We start from the raw sequence: 13,053 nt of genomic DNA, 5'->3' as shown, positions 1-13,053 counted from the left end.
AGGAGAAAAACAAATACTGAAACCTCAAAAGTTTTTGTGAGACTGAACTGTCATTCTCTGACCAGCTCTAGATTTTTCTGAAGCCACTACAGCAATAACAAGGACTGTCTAATGTGACTGGTTTTCTAGAGAGTAAGGATACTGAGTAGAACAATCAACGGGTGGCTTAACACCCCAAGATGTTAAGATCAGTAATTTACTTGCAGAAGTCTAAATTTCTACTACCTTGCTTTGATTTCTTATTTGGCTTTTGAAGAGGTGTTTCCAGTCAGATGAAACTGAAAAGCAAGAAAAATTATTGTAGGTCCAAATGGCAGAGTAAGCAGTAACCCAGCACCATACAAAGAGAAACACTGCAGCACAAGAACATTACATGCTTTCTATCACTGCTTTTCATAGAAAGCAAGTCCCAACTGTACCCTTCTTGACAAGAAGCTACTACAACTAGGATCTAAAGCAGACAAAAGAATAAAAAGGGGAGATGCATCATATCCAAATGTGTTTTTTAAATACACAAGAAACAACAACCAGCTCTTAAAGGTTGTGAGGCAGGCTTGACAGAGTCCAGGACTGGGATTAGTGGACAGATGGACAAACCAATAAAATCCACCTTTTCATTTCAACTCCCTGTTCAAGCCACAGAGTTAGGGGGTCACACCCAGGCAATCCAAATACAATTATAGTAGACATAAAAATAGCAAAGCAACACATGGCAATAACCATTTTTCTCCTCTATCTTTTGATATTAGCAATAGCTGTAATCTGACGCTGGGTTTAGACCTTCTTCCCATTTCACTTCAGACCTGCAGCAAGACAAAGATTTCACACAACATTCAGAGAGAAAGTTAACTTTACAGCCGACCCCTCCAAGAACAATAATGTAAGGAGCACCCCAGAACACAGATATACACTAAAATGGAAGAAATTCAACAATTTGTTGTTATGAAAATTCAAACATCATAACCCCTTTAATTATGGAATATAGAAATGTGAAAATCTGAACTGTGTGGGCCTAAAAGAAACGGTGAGTGCTGTACTTTAGATTAGGAGGAGATCAAAATATTTGATGATATAAAATACTCTCTCTCAAGGAAGCTAACACAGGGATGGGGTGGGTGTGAGGAGAGAAAGGGAAAAGAGAAATTACTTACCAACCCCCAAAAGTCAGTCTCACCACAAAAGTTAGTTACTCCAAAATCTCAGAGACCTGAAAGAGAAAGATAGTTAATTAAAATAATGTATGAGGCAGCCTATCTATTTCTTTGACTGGCACTATTGTTTCATTCAACTGGACTCTTTTAGGATGCCACACCCTGACTAGCAACTATTGCTGATTAGGAGAAGCTGTTTTTTCCTTGCTAACACAGACTAGACACTAAAGGAGGAGTGGTGTGTGGTTTCCCAACTGATTTGGTATGGATCATTTAAAGTCTCTCCCAAGTTTTAGAATACTATATTGTAATTATACTAATTCTTTGTAGTAGAGTGTTAATGCAGTTTAATAGCTAGAGATGCTGGCCTTCCATAATCAGCCTGTTTTGCACCTTTTTGCCTAAGACCCATGTCCTGCAAATATTTGTTCTCTGTTGCACAAAGTCTTAACCCTAAATTTACCAGAAATAAACCAAGCTCTATGACATTTTTCTTCTGCCAGGGCTGAATTTGTCTCAAAAGTTTGAGGCAAACTGGAGATGGTATTGGGAGCTCTGCATAGAACAAGAGGTGTTTTCACTCCTTGAAAATTTACCTTTTGATTTGGTTTATCATAATTCCAAACATCTTGGCTGAAACTGGTGAAACAGGGCCTCTGTAGGGTTTGCCTTAACTAGGGTAAAGTTTTTGAATTTACTTCAGACTTAGCTACACCATGGTAGCTAAAGCCAACCTTTTTTTCTTAATATAGATACAGGAGCCTAGGCTAGAAATTGACCAGCTAATATGTTAAAGATGTTGTCCCGGGTCTGCACTAGGGAAAATAGCGGAGTTTAGATCACTTAAATAATATGCATTAGGTTACATAGGTCCAACCTAAACTCAAACTTTTTCTAGTTATTTTTTTCTCCTTTCTTCTCTCACAGAAGGTTGGGGGGAAGAACTGGTAACTTTTCAGGAAAGAGAGAGGTAGGTATCTTGGATAATAGTTAAGGATTATTATTAAAGGTCATTTATGCACATATAAGGAATTCTGCAAGGTTAATAAATATTTGTCTAGTCTGACAGTTATGCTGGCATAACTGCAATTAGGAATGCTATGCCCTCAAAAGCACCCTGTATAGATGCAGATATACTGGGGAAGAAAGCCCTTTGCAAATATAGCTTACTTCTAGGGGCTGTCAAGCAATTTAAAAAAATGAATCACAATTAATCGTATGATTAAAAAAATATTGCATTGTGTTAAACAATAATGGAATACAATTTATTTAAATATTTTTGGGATGTTTTCTACATTTTCAAATATATTGATTTCAATTACAACACAGAATACAAAGTGTATAGTACTCACTTTATAGTTTTATTACAAATATTTGCACTGTAAAGAACAAAAATATATTTTTCAATTCACCTCATACAAGTACTGTAGTGCAATCTCTTTATCATGACAGTTGAACTTACAAATGTAGAATTATGTACAAAAAATAACTGCATTGAAAATAAAACAATGTAAAACTTTGTCCTACAAGTCCGCTAAGTCCTACTTCAGCCAATCGCTCAGACAAACCAACTTGGATACAATTTGCAGGAGATAATGCTGGCTGCTTCTTGTTTGTCATCTAAAAGTGAGAGCGGGCATTTGCATAGCACTATTGTAGCTAACATTGCAAGCTATTTATGTCCCAGATGCACTGAAAATTCATATGTCCCTTCATCTTCCATAGGACATGCATCCATGCCGATGACGGGTTCTGCTCAATAACTATCCAAAGCAGAGTAGACGGATGTATGTTCATTTTCATCATCTGAGTCAGATGCCACCAGCAGAAGGCTGATTTTCCTTTTTGGTGGTTTGTTTTCTGTAGTCTCCGCATCTGAGTGTTGCTCTTTTAAGATTTCTGAAAGCATGGACCCCACCTTGTCCCTCTAAGATTTTGGAAGACATTTCTGATTCTTAAACCTTGGGTTAAGTGCTGTAGCTATTTTTAGAAATCTCACATTGGTACCCTCTTTACATTTTGTCAAATCTGCAGTGAAAGTGTTCTTGAAAGAAACATGCTGGGTCATCATCTAAAACTGCTAACATCCTGAAATATATGGCAGAATGTGGGTAAAACAGAGCTGAAGATATACAGTCCTCCCCCAAGGAGTTCAGTCACAAATTGAAGTGATGCATTATTTTTTAACCACCATGAAAGCATATCCTCTGCAATGGTGGCCAAAGCATGAAGGGGCATCTGAATATTTAGCATATCTGGAACATAAATACCTTGCCACACCAGCTACAGAAGTGCTATGTGAACACCTGTTCTCACTTTTACGTGACATTGTAAATAAGCAGTTGGCAGCAGCACCTCCTGTAAATATAAACAAACTTGTCTGTCTTACCAATTAGTAGAATAAGAAGTAGGACAGAGTGGACATGTAGGCTCTACAGTTTTACATTTTGTTTTTGAGAACAGTTATGTAACCCCCCCCTGCAAAAAGTCTACATTTGTACATTGCACTTTCCTGATAGAGATTGTAGTACAGTACTTGTAGGTGAATTGAAAAATACTATTTCTCATCTTTTTACAGTTCACTATTTGTAAGAAATATATATAAAGTGAGCACTGTACAGATTGTATTTTGTAATAGAAATCTATTTGAAAATGTAGGACATCCAAAAATATTTAATTGATATTCTATTGTTTAAAACAAATTGTGCTTAATTGCATTGTTAATCATGATTTAGTTGAGTTAATTGTGTGAGTTAACTGCAATTGACAGCCTTACTTGTTTCATTTCCTGAAGTCAAATGATTCCCTTTCTAGTGTAGGCAAGGCATTCACAGTTGCTTTTATAGAATATAGGTATTCCAGAACCATTAGATCAATTTTCCCTTTAGAAAGAGTGGCTTAGAAAAATGCATCTGGAGCAGCTTCTCTCCCATTGACTTTGGCTACAGCTACATTGTGCAAACTTTAGCATTTGTGCACATTAGGAAATTCACAGCTGTAATAGTTGCAGTTGAGGCCTCTGTGTGCTACCCTGCTGCAACTGAGCCCCCTTGTGTTAGTTACTGCATACGAACATTACAAAATGCTTCATGATTACAGAGAATGTATCCCCATTATAGAAGTGGCCCTTTTACAGAGGCACAAAGCACAGAAATGACTTGAGTAACAGGGCTGGGAGTAACCTAGGACATCGCATATTACCACCTATCATAACACGCTCAAGCTTGGCCTAGGTTTTTGATTAAGGCACTTAGTTCAGAGCAGCCCAGTTTTATTTTTAGAACTTTTTAAACACTGCTCTGCAAGACCCCACTAAAGTGCTGATATCACTTGTAAATGAAAGTTGTCTCAGTGAAGTTGTGCAATGTTGAGTGGAGCAATGCCTAAATACCTTTAAGCACAAGGACCTTAATGTTTTTGCTTTCCTAGGGTATGTGGTGCCTTAAACAGAACCCATATCCTCTGTATTATGGGTACTGTACCATCTTTTGAAATTCAAAAGCTCTTACTGTAACATGTGTGATTTGCTTTGTATTTTCCATCCAAGTGATTGATGCCTCTCTTATCTGAGAGGTAGGTCTGAGACTGTGGGAAAGCTGAATTACTCACCCTTTGATGACAAAAAGGGTTGAGAATGCATCCTTTACCCACAAAAGCTTATGCCCAAATAAATGTTGCCTTTAAGGTACCATCAGACAGTCTGTACCCACAGAAAACCAAACTCTACTATCCTGCTGCTTGTCACCCTATGATGTGGATTTAAAGGGCCTGCTTTCCTAAGGGTAAAGATTGCATCTACAACCTTTCACCTTTCCAGCTGTGAAGTATGGAAATATGCAACCTTGATACAGATTCCAAGTGCTTTTTTAGGTGGTTGAAATTACACCCACCTGAATAACCAATATTTTATAGGCTGTGACATTTATGCCCTAGAGCCCCTCTAGGGACAGCCCTATTTTGACCTAGGCAAAGGAATCCTCAGGCCTGTTCTCTCTTGGGGCAGGGGCCAGGACTGAGCAACCCAGGTACTGTCCAGCCCAGGTTGGCTAGACAGTGGTAGGAATTTTAACCAACTGCACTGTTGGGTATTCAGGAAGCAACCTCTGAAGAGCAGAGTGCAATTCTACCACAGCCATGAGAGCAACAAAAGTAACTTCATTTCTGGCAAAACTGAGAACAGAAGCATGTTTACAGGTGTGAGTAGTGATCTAGAACTACTCAGAAATTAAGGCTCTACATTTGGCTCTATGGTATATGGGGTAAACTTCCCAGGCTTTTAAGTGTCTACACACTAATGCCAGTAGCAGCAACTAATGGCATACAAGGCTACCTATAGCATGACTAATGGCAGGCACAGATGTCTACTAGAGACCTGGAAGTCACCTCTTAGAAAGAGCAGATTAGACCTTCATTCAAATGAAGTGACATTTTATTTTGAAGACGGACAGTGATAACAAACAAGTAGTATCTGAGCTGAGAAGTGATCTAAATTATAGCAGTCACACAACACCTCCAGAAATTAGGAGAGAGATTTAAGCACAGTGCATATGATTACTAGCCACTGGTGTCTTTCCTGAAGTATGCTAGTACACATGAAGTCAGAAGGAAGACTGAATGAGTTTGCTTTCTTCATTCAAAGATGAAGTTTCAGGTTTCTAGGTCACAGGGCCTCCTTAGATTTGGAGGCTTCCTCAGCCTCATTTTCTTGGTTTTGTGGTTCAGTGGTGTCTGCCGACACCTTACCAGATGGGATGAATGGTCCCACCACCCAAGACAGAGGAGTATTCTCCATCATGTATGCCATCAGCTCATCTACATATTCCTGGGCCTTGGTCACCATCTCCTGGCTCTGGGTTAGGAGGCTGCTGGAGAGATCCTGGAAGGAATGGGCAGTGGAGAAGGATGCATGAAGCTCTTCCATGTTGCGATACATCTGTTTCACCTTATCCTGAAAGTTGTGGGGGAGACCTTGAATGCTGGATATAGCATCTGGCAGGCACTGCTAGCTGCGGATAATGCTGCGGGATGCTAGCCATATAGTCTCAGACAATCCATCTGTTGAAGGAAACAGGAGTTAATTTCATGTTCAAAACACAATAAGGATTCAAACTTGCCCACTGCCTCTAGTGATGTTGCAAGGGCAGCAATTATCGCAAGACTACTGGTCATCTAAGAGGTTTACTAGAAGACCATGGCACCAACAAGGTCTGCAATGGGCATGCCATGCTCTTTCAGGATATCATAAAAAGCCAGTTGCTGCCTTACCCTATAAGAAGAAGCACTGTTGACATATGGAGGTAACAAGAGGCAATAATCCACGTTAAGTAGGTCAGAGGAGAGCTAGCCAATTAACCCATGTTTGCAACAGCAGAAACCCATACTACAGTCAGTTCTGGCTGTTGCATGGGTTGAAAGAGTAGTAAGCATTAATCTAAAGCCACTGTTATTTCTTGGGCACAGACCTGTGCTGGTGTGACATCACTTTTAGGGAACAAGCAAAAAAGGAACAAACTTTTTTGTAATAGACTAAGATCAACTGCAGTCTGAGCTACTTTATGATAGATCCACCCTGCAAGCCAGAAGATTCTATATATCTCACACCGGAGCTACCCAGCCCCACCCCCTTCCTCCAATACACCCCAAATGTATAACCTCTGGTTTTGCCAAATCCTTGAGGTCACTGCTTTTTGGCTGCTCTCTATTCCAGCTCAGCCATATGTGATGGAACTTCTCCTGGACTTCTTGAAGAGACACACCTTGCTTAAGGTATTCAATCTAGAAGTGGATTAAGCATATCCAGAGATGAGACCTTTGCACATCAGTTATTCTAGTTCTACTCTTTGACATGCCTTCACCCCACAGTGTGGTATGCTCAATGCAGCAAGAGTAGAAGGGTCTAGTTACACAGCACAACTATGAATGAGGCCTAAGCCTCATGTACCACATTCTATACATGTGTGGTACTAGTGTTCCCCTACCCTGAAGGGCATCAGTTTGAAGAGATAGTTGAGTTCCTACCAGTCCCATGGTTTCATGAAGCTGGCAAAGAGCCTCTCTGATGCTTTGACTGGTATGTCTCATCTTGTTCAGGGAGTAGCGGTAGGCACGTTGGCGAAGTTTGGTTGACAGGGAACCTAAACGCACGAAGTAACTCCGATGCTCTTGTGGTTGTGATGAAGACACTTCAGCCCCTTCCACAGCTTCAGCAAGTTCAGCTAGAGGGAAGAGAGTTCAGGTTGTTCACCCTCTCAGGTGAGGAGATTGTGAAAGAAGTACAAGCCATACTGGTCTGCTAAACCTTAAGCTCCCTTGTAACAAGCATTTGTCTTAGCACCCATCAAGTGCCACACAGGTAGCTTCAACCTTAACACAAACCCACATCCACAGCATCAAAATATGCTAAATCTTAGTCATGACTAATGAATAGTCATGCCTATAATTCCTTTAGTACCACCCTGTCCCCACTTGGTGGGCATGAAAAAGGATTTGAGCAACAACTGAAAGCTGAGACTGAGGGTTAAGATTGGAAAGGCTGTAGAATGAACCTGCATTTGGTGACAGATAAGACTGAGAAGCCTAGAGAGACGTTTGGCCCAAAGGGAGGATTACCCTAAACTTTAAGATAATAGACCTCTCACTCATGTGGTCTGACCTAGTTCATCCTCTGTCATGGGCAGATAGTGATCCAAGAGCTCTTCAGATTTCTCCAGCACTGCTTCCATTCCACTTATGGCCAGTTGGCCCATTCTTGATTCCACAACTGTGCTCATGCTGTCAGTTACCACTGATTTGGTGGTCTTCATACTGTCCTGCACAGCCTCTTTGGTCATATCTACCACTCTGATCATGGTCTCCTTGACATCTGTCAGTCTGGGAGAGGCCAGCTCCTGTGTCTCAGATGTAGGCTAGAGAAGAGTGATCAAGCAAGTTATTGTGGTGGAATCACTCTGAATTACTGTACATTTACCCAGAGATTGAGGTTGGGGGAGGGGATTACCACCTGCTCTGCCCCGCCCCAGAGGTCAAATCTTCAGGGGAAGAACTGCATCTTGCTGTTAAGCATCAGACCAGAGTTATATTTAGACACTAGCTCCTGCCTCTTGACCACTTTTAGTACGGAGTATTCCTCTGCTGGAGGAAGCATCCCATTATTGGCATCCCTTTCATAAAGGCATGATGTTTTGTCTAGTGAGCGGGTGGTGAAAGTTACCTCATCAGCAGTCTGTTGAAGGACTGGTAGATTCTCCTCCACTTTGTCAGTTACATCAGAAACACACTCCTCTGCTGTTGTCACTATAGAAAAACCAGGAGTTCAGTTTCTTAAGTGGTCAATTTTGCTACTGTATTATTTACAGAACCTGGCTCACATGTGTAATGAGAGCTTCAGTTCTCCAATATGTTCAGCCAGCAACTGTTTGCGTTGTAGGTGGTACACATTTCCCCCTCCCTCTCCCCCAAGTTATGAACTTTTTGTAAAGATTTTCTATGAAATATAGTGTCCTGTTCAATAGTTCCATGCTTCCTCTCATGCATCCTAATGGGGCAACTGAATTAAGATAGGTATGACTAGCATAGAGGGGAGGAGAGTGTTGAGATATTTACTGCAGAATTGTCTCTTACCCAAGCATTCTAGGCATCACTTTCCAGGTTCCCTCTCCAAGTGAAAGGTTTTTATGATCTCACCCCATAGTCTTACAGCTCTGAAGCTTTTTGATCAAACATCCCTCTGGAAGGCACCAAGAAGTTTTTGCAATGCCTTGGCTGTATTAAGTCCACCTAACTGTTCTCATGAAGGAAGCAAGTCAGGGAGCAGCCATTGCTGTTGAGCTATTGCCTGATAAGCAGCTAGTTAAGAAAAGTTTAGTGATTGTAATCTGTCTGCAGTGTTGTTGTAGCCATGTTGGTCCAGAGATATTAGACAGGGTGAGTGAGGTAATGTTTTGTTGGACCAACTTCTGTTGGTGACAGCCTAGATTCTGAGCCTCTCTGGATGCAGAATGAGGAGATCTCATTTTGCAATTAGGTACCTTTCAAAGGGTGTTGCTCCTTAAAGGGAAAGAGCTTAGCACTAATCTTACCTCCTAGCTACAGTGAAGGCGAGGGCAGGTTCAGCAATAATATTTAGTGTAAAGAAAAGCAAAGCCCTTTGTTAGCCTCTAGCAGATGTTAGCTGACATGCATCAGCTACTGTATTATTCCTCTATAGTCACACCACCCCCACTGCCAGCTTCTCCTCTAGTACTGATCTTCATGGACCTGAGGTTTAGGGATGGAAGCTTCCCAACAGAGTGTTAAAAGCCTACTGTTGAGAAATTGTAGCACACAAACAGAAAGGTGTGCATAAATGCTTTACTCACCCTCAGGTTCAAGTTTAGTTACAACTGGCTGTGCACTGCTAACTGCAGCATTGGTAATGGAGGTCACTCCCTTCTCTGCCATATCACAGATGGACCTCACATAGGGATGGCTCTCCTTGGTGGAAGCATAGGCAGTGGCAGCCAGATCAAAGGCAGAGTTGACTAAAGGTAGACTGGCCATTCTCCTCAAGACATTCTAGTGAGGCAAGGGACAGAACAGTGAGTCAGGGAGGCAATGTTCTATGCAGGGGCTGAACCTTTACTTTTCCAAGTGGTTATACCCTTCATGTGTTAGCCCCAATCAAAGGATTCTTTAATGGTCAAAAATCTGAAGAGCCCCAACAGCTGCTTTTGAAGTTACACTGAAACTGCATCACTAGGTTAACTAAGGCAAGACGACTTTCAATAGCATTATAAACCAGGCTATTTTGCAGCATCTGGAAGAGCAACTGCACAAATCTCTAGACACCAAGATGTGCATCTGTGAAACCTGCTACCAGATAACAGCTAGCCATCTTTCATATATACATGTTGAGCCAGCAATGTGTAAGAGGAAGCACCTACCTGTTGCTCTTCCTCCCCATGCTCTGGGGATGCCATAGTTATATCTTTTCCATTAGAAGCCATGGTATAATCAGATATACCTGGAAAGGGCAAAAAGCAAGGCCTGAAGTTACAAGTTAAGGAAAAAAGTTACAGCACCCTAAAGACAAGGCTGGTAGTGCTCTACTCCAAAGCAGGACTAGAAGGAATAGCAGGGCCCTCATTGGATTAACAAGGAATATTTAGAGAAATAGTGAGCTAAATACATTGTCACTGCTTTTTTTACAGAGCAAGAAATATTTCAGTTCCATTACTGCTAAGAAGAAAGTAAGCAGGACAATTCCATCTCAAAAAAAGAAAAGGAAGATTTATCAACCACTCTGTGCCATGATAGTCTATTAAAGGCAGTAGATGTCACTACTACTAAAGCTCATTTAATAGCTCTAACTACAGGGGTGGGTGGGTAGGGGGTAAGAATGGGATCCTGTCTCACCAACTAAGAAACTTAAAGCCATGGAGTATTAAGTTCCTCAGACCCAACTTCCCACCCCCTGTCCTACCCACAGCTTCTTCATACAAACATTTACACATACAAACATTTCTTAGTCACAGAAGTACAAAGCCCTGACCAAGAAACTGTATAAACAATTAAAAAAAAAAAAAGGAAAGAAAACCTCACCAACAAGTCCCACTCCTTCGAGGACTGACCTGCTGACCTTTCTCAGTACTTCAGACACTGCTTTATTCCACTCACCACATGGTCAGATTTTATACACCCCTGGTGATATAATTGTGAGGGAAGGGAGTGAAATACTCAGGACTGACAGTTCAGGTAATCAGTGAAAAGAAGGCTTTGCTAACCAATAGGAGAATGCAAATCCTTTGGGGACTGCAAAGATTGGGAGTGAGTTATTCCCCAAAGGTGATTCCAATTAACTGCACTGGGTCTTTGCCGTCATCCTGCTGAACTCACTTGGAGTCCACAGCCTGCCTAGAAAGAGTTGCTAGTTAGGATGGGTAACATTTTCAAAAACACCTGTGTGACTTAAAAAGCCATTGACTTTCATTGCCATTTCCAATGGGAAAAGGGAGAGAAAAGTTTTTTTTAAAAAAAGGTAGAGAAAAGAATAAAAAATTGAAACAGAACTTTTCATTTTATAAAAAATCTTAAAAAAAACAAAACATAAAAAACCCAAACAAATAAAAAATCAGCCAGATATAGACCATCTCTGGTGGTAAGATTGCAGATAGCAATGTGCCTGCTTCACCTGCATGTTGGCCATAGTTTCAAAGTAAAAACTGGCACAGTGGAACAAGGAGTGGCATATTGGAGACAGATAGTTTTTTCCAGTGGTTAGGATACTAGCCTAGGATTTGAGCTGGGTTCAATTTTATGTTCTACCACAGACTTCCTGTGTGACCTTGTGCAAGTCACTTAGCCTCTTGATGCCTCAGTTTCCCCTCTGTACAGTGGGGATAATATGGCTTCCATGCTTCATAGAAGTTTTGTGAGGTGCTCAGATACTCTGGCAATCAGGGCTATATAAATACCTTAGATAGATAGTGAAGCATTTTGTTGGGGAACAAGAGTTAGGTAGGGTAACTGGAAGAACTTGCCCTTCTCCACCTTTATCCCCCTTTCAGAAAAAAAGGAACATGTGCTCTTTTCTGTTTCAGGGAAGGTGGGAGAAAAGAGTGTTTATCCTTTTGTCACCCCTTCATTGTTGTCCCTCAGAGTTTGAATTGGAATTGGCTTGAACTGGAAAAAAGGTGGTGGTACTGTCCCAAATCCTGTCCACAATCGAAGCTCTGCCTATATGAGATGCGGCATCCATACCAAGGGAGGTAACTCTTAACCCCCCTCTTTGCCCTTGATGTCCTTGTTGTGCGCCCACCCATCTTCCCAGGATTTCAACAGGTAAATGCCTAGCTGGGCTCTGTGGGGTTGGTGGCATCTGGTCGTTTAGCCACAAGGGTCAGATATTGGCCATAGGAGTGTGAATAGTTCCCTAATGACATACACTCTCACCATGAAAATGAGATGCCACCCCAGGTAGATTATGCAGATCTGCAATCCTCCCTCTCTTTTCTTGCTTACTTTGATCAGCAGTGAAATAGTTAAAAATCTAGACATGTATATCACCATCACTTGGCATCGGAGTTCCCCACTTCAATGAATGGGGCAGTTCACACCTCTCTGAGCTCCTGTGTCAGGCTCTCTGCAGAGGCAGGCAGATGCCTGTGCATCCGTTTTTGTTTTTTTCATGTTTTCAAGGTTTTTTCCATAATCTGTTGTCACATTATATTAATAGAGCTTAGCTCCATTAGCACTTGAAAACCAGCCACTCCAGATAATGCAAGAAACACAGAAATGTAAGTCTCAACGGGATCTTTGATGCACCCTGACTATTTTGGGGTTTTGCCGCTTTATCATATAACTCGCAAGACACAAAGTTCTCCAAGTAACAGAATTTGGAAATATTTTACTGCTCATTCTAAACATATGAAGCTGCATTTCTCAAATGTTCTTTCTGGCTGCATTTTGTAATGCTTAAGGAAAAGGCCTCTCCTCTCCATTGACAGTTTCTATGCCTTTAATACAGATAAAAATCAAGGAAATTGTAAACATTTGTAAAATGAGCATGATTGCATGAAAATACAATTTCCCATTGGATTCCTTCTTGCTCACTCTACAGTACACCCTTGTGGCACAAGCCACTTCATGCCATTACTTGTGATATTTCTGAAGAGTTGTGAGGTTCTGGTGCAGTTAGTTGGGGCAGCAAAAGAGTCATGGATAAACCAGAAGCAACTGAGATTCTTTAGTTTAATCTTGATACTCTAACCAGTGCTGAATCCATCTTAATTCCTACCCTTGTAGTCTTTTTATGTTAGTGCTATTGTAACCCACACATCTTCTGGGTGTGGTGTTCTGGCTCAGTGAGTGGCACTGAGACCACTTCAAGAGAGAGCAATTAAGGAGTCTGCTCTACAACCTTAGC

At 41.2% G+C, this 13,053-nt stretch overlaps 1 protein-coding gene across 3 annotated transcripts; it reads right to left on the bottom strand.

The window, feature by feature from the left end:
• Nucleotides 1–5,690: 5,690 nt before the first annotated feature.
• LOC116832581 (perilipin-3-like) lies at nucleotides 5,691–12,097 on the bottom strand. Of its 3 annotated transcripts, none has more exons than XM_075061421.1 (8): nucleotides 12,081–12,097; nucleotides 10,073–10,152; nucleotides 9,509–9,704; nucleotides 8,362–8,444; nucleotides 7,804–8,056; nucleotides 7,170–7,366; nucleotides 6,804–6,926; nucleotides 5,691–6,027 (listed from the first exon to the last, which is right to left on the bottom strand). In XM_075061421.1, exons 2-8 carry the CDS (start codon nucleotides 10,133–10,135, stop codon nucleotides 5,812–5,814), a joined length of 1,131 nt encoding a protein of 376 aa, XP_074917522.1. In that variant the 5' UTR covers nucleotides 10,136–10,152; nucleotides 12,081–12,097; the 3' UTR covers nucleotides 5,691–5,811. The 3 variants fall into 3 exon arrangements, with proteins under 3 accessions (XP_074917522.1, XP_074917523.1, XP_074917521.1); XM_075061422.1 differs by lacking the exon at nucleotides 12,081–12,097 and adding an exon at nucleotides 11,454–11,696; XM_075061420.1 differs by lacking the exon at nucleotides 12,081–12,097 and adding an exon at nucleotides 10,768–11,029.
• Between the last annotated feature and the right edge of the window lie 956 nt (nucleotides 12,098–13,053).

This window comes from Chelonoidis abingdonii, unplaced genomic scaffold (assembly GCF_003597395.2).
Source record: "Chelonoidis abingdonii isolate Lonesome George unplaced genomic scaffold, CheloAbing_2.0 scaffold0639, whole genome shotgun sequence".
Classification (NCBI taxonomy): domain Eukaryota; kingdom Metazoa; phylum Chordata; order Testudines; family Testudinidae; genus Chelonoidis; species Chelonoidis abingdonii.
This window is presented reverse-complemented; position numbering and strand designations above follow the sequence as displayed.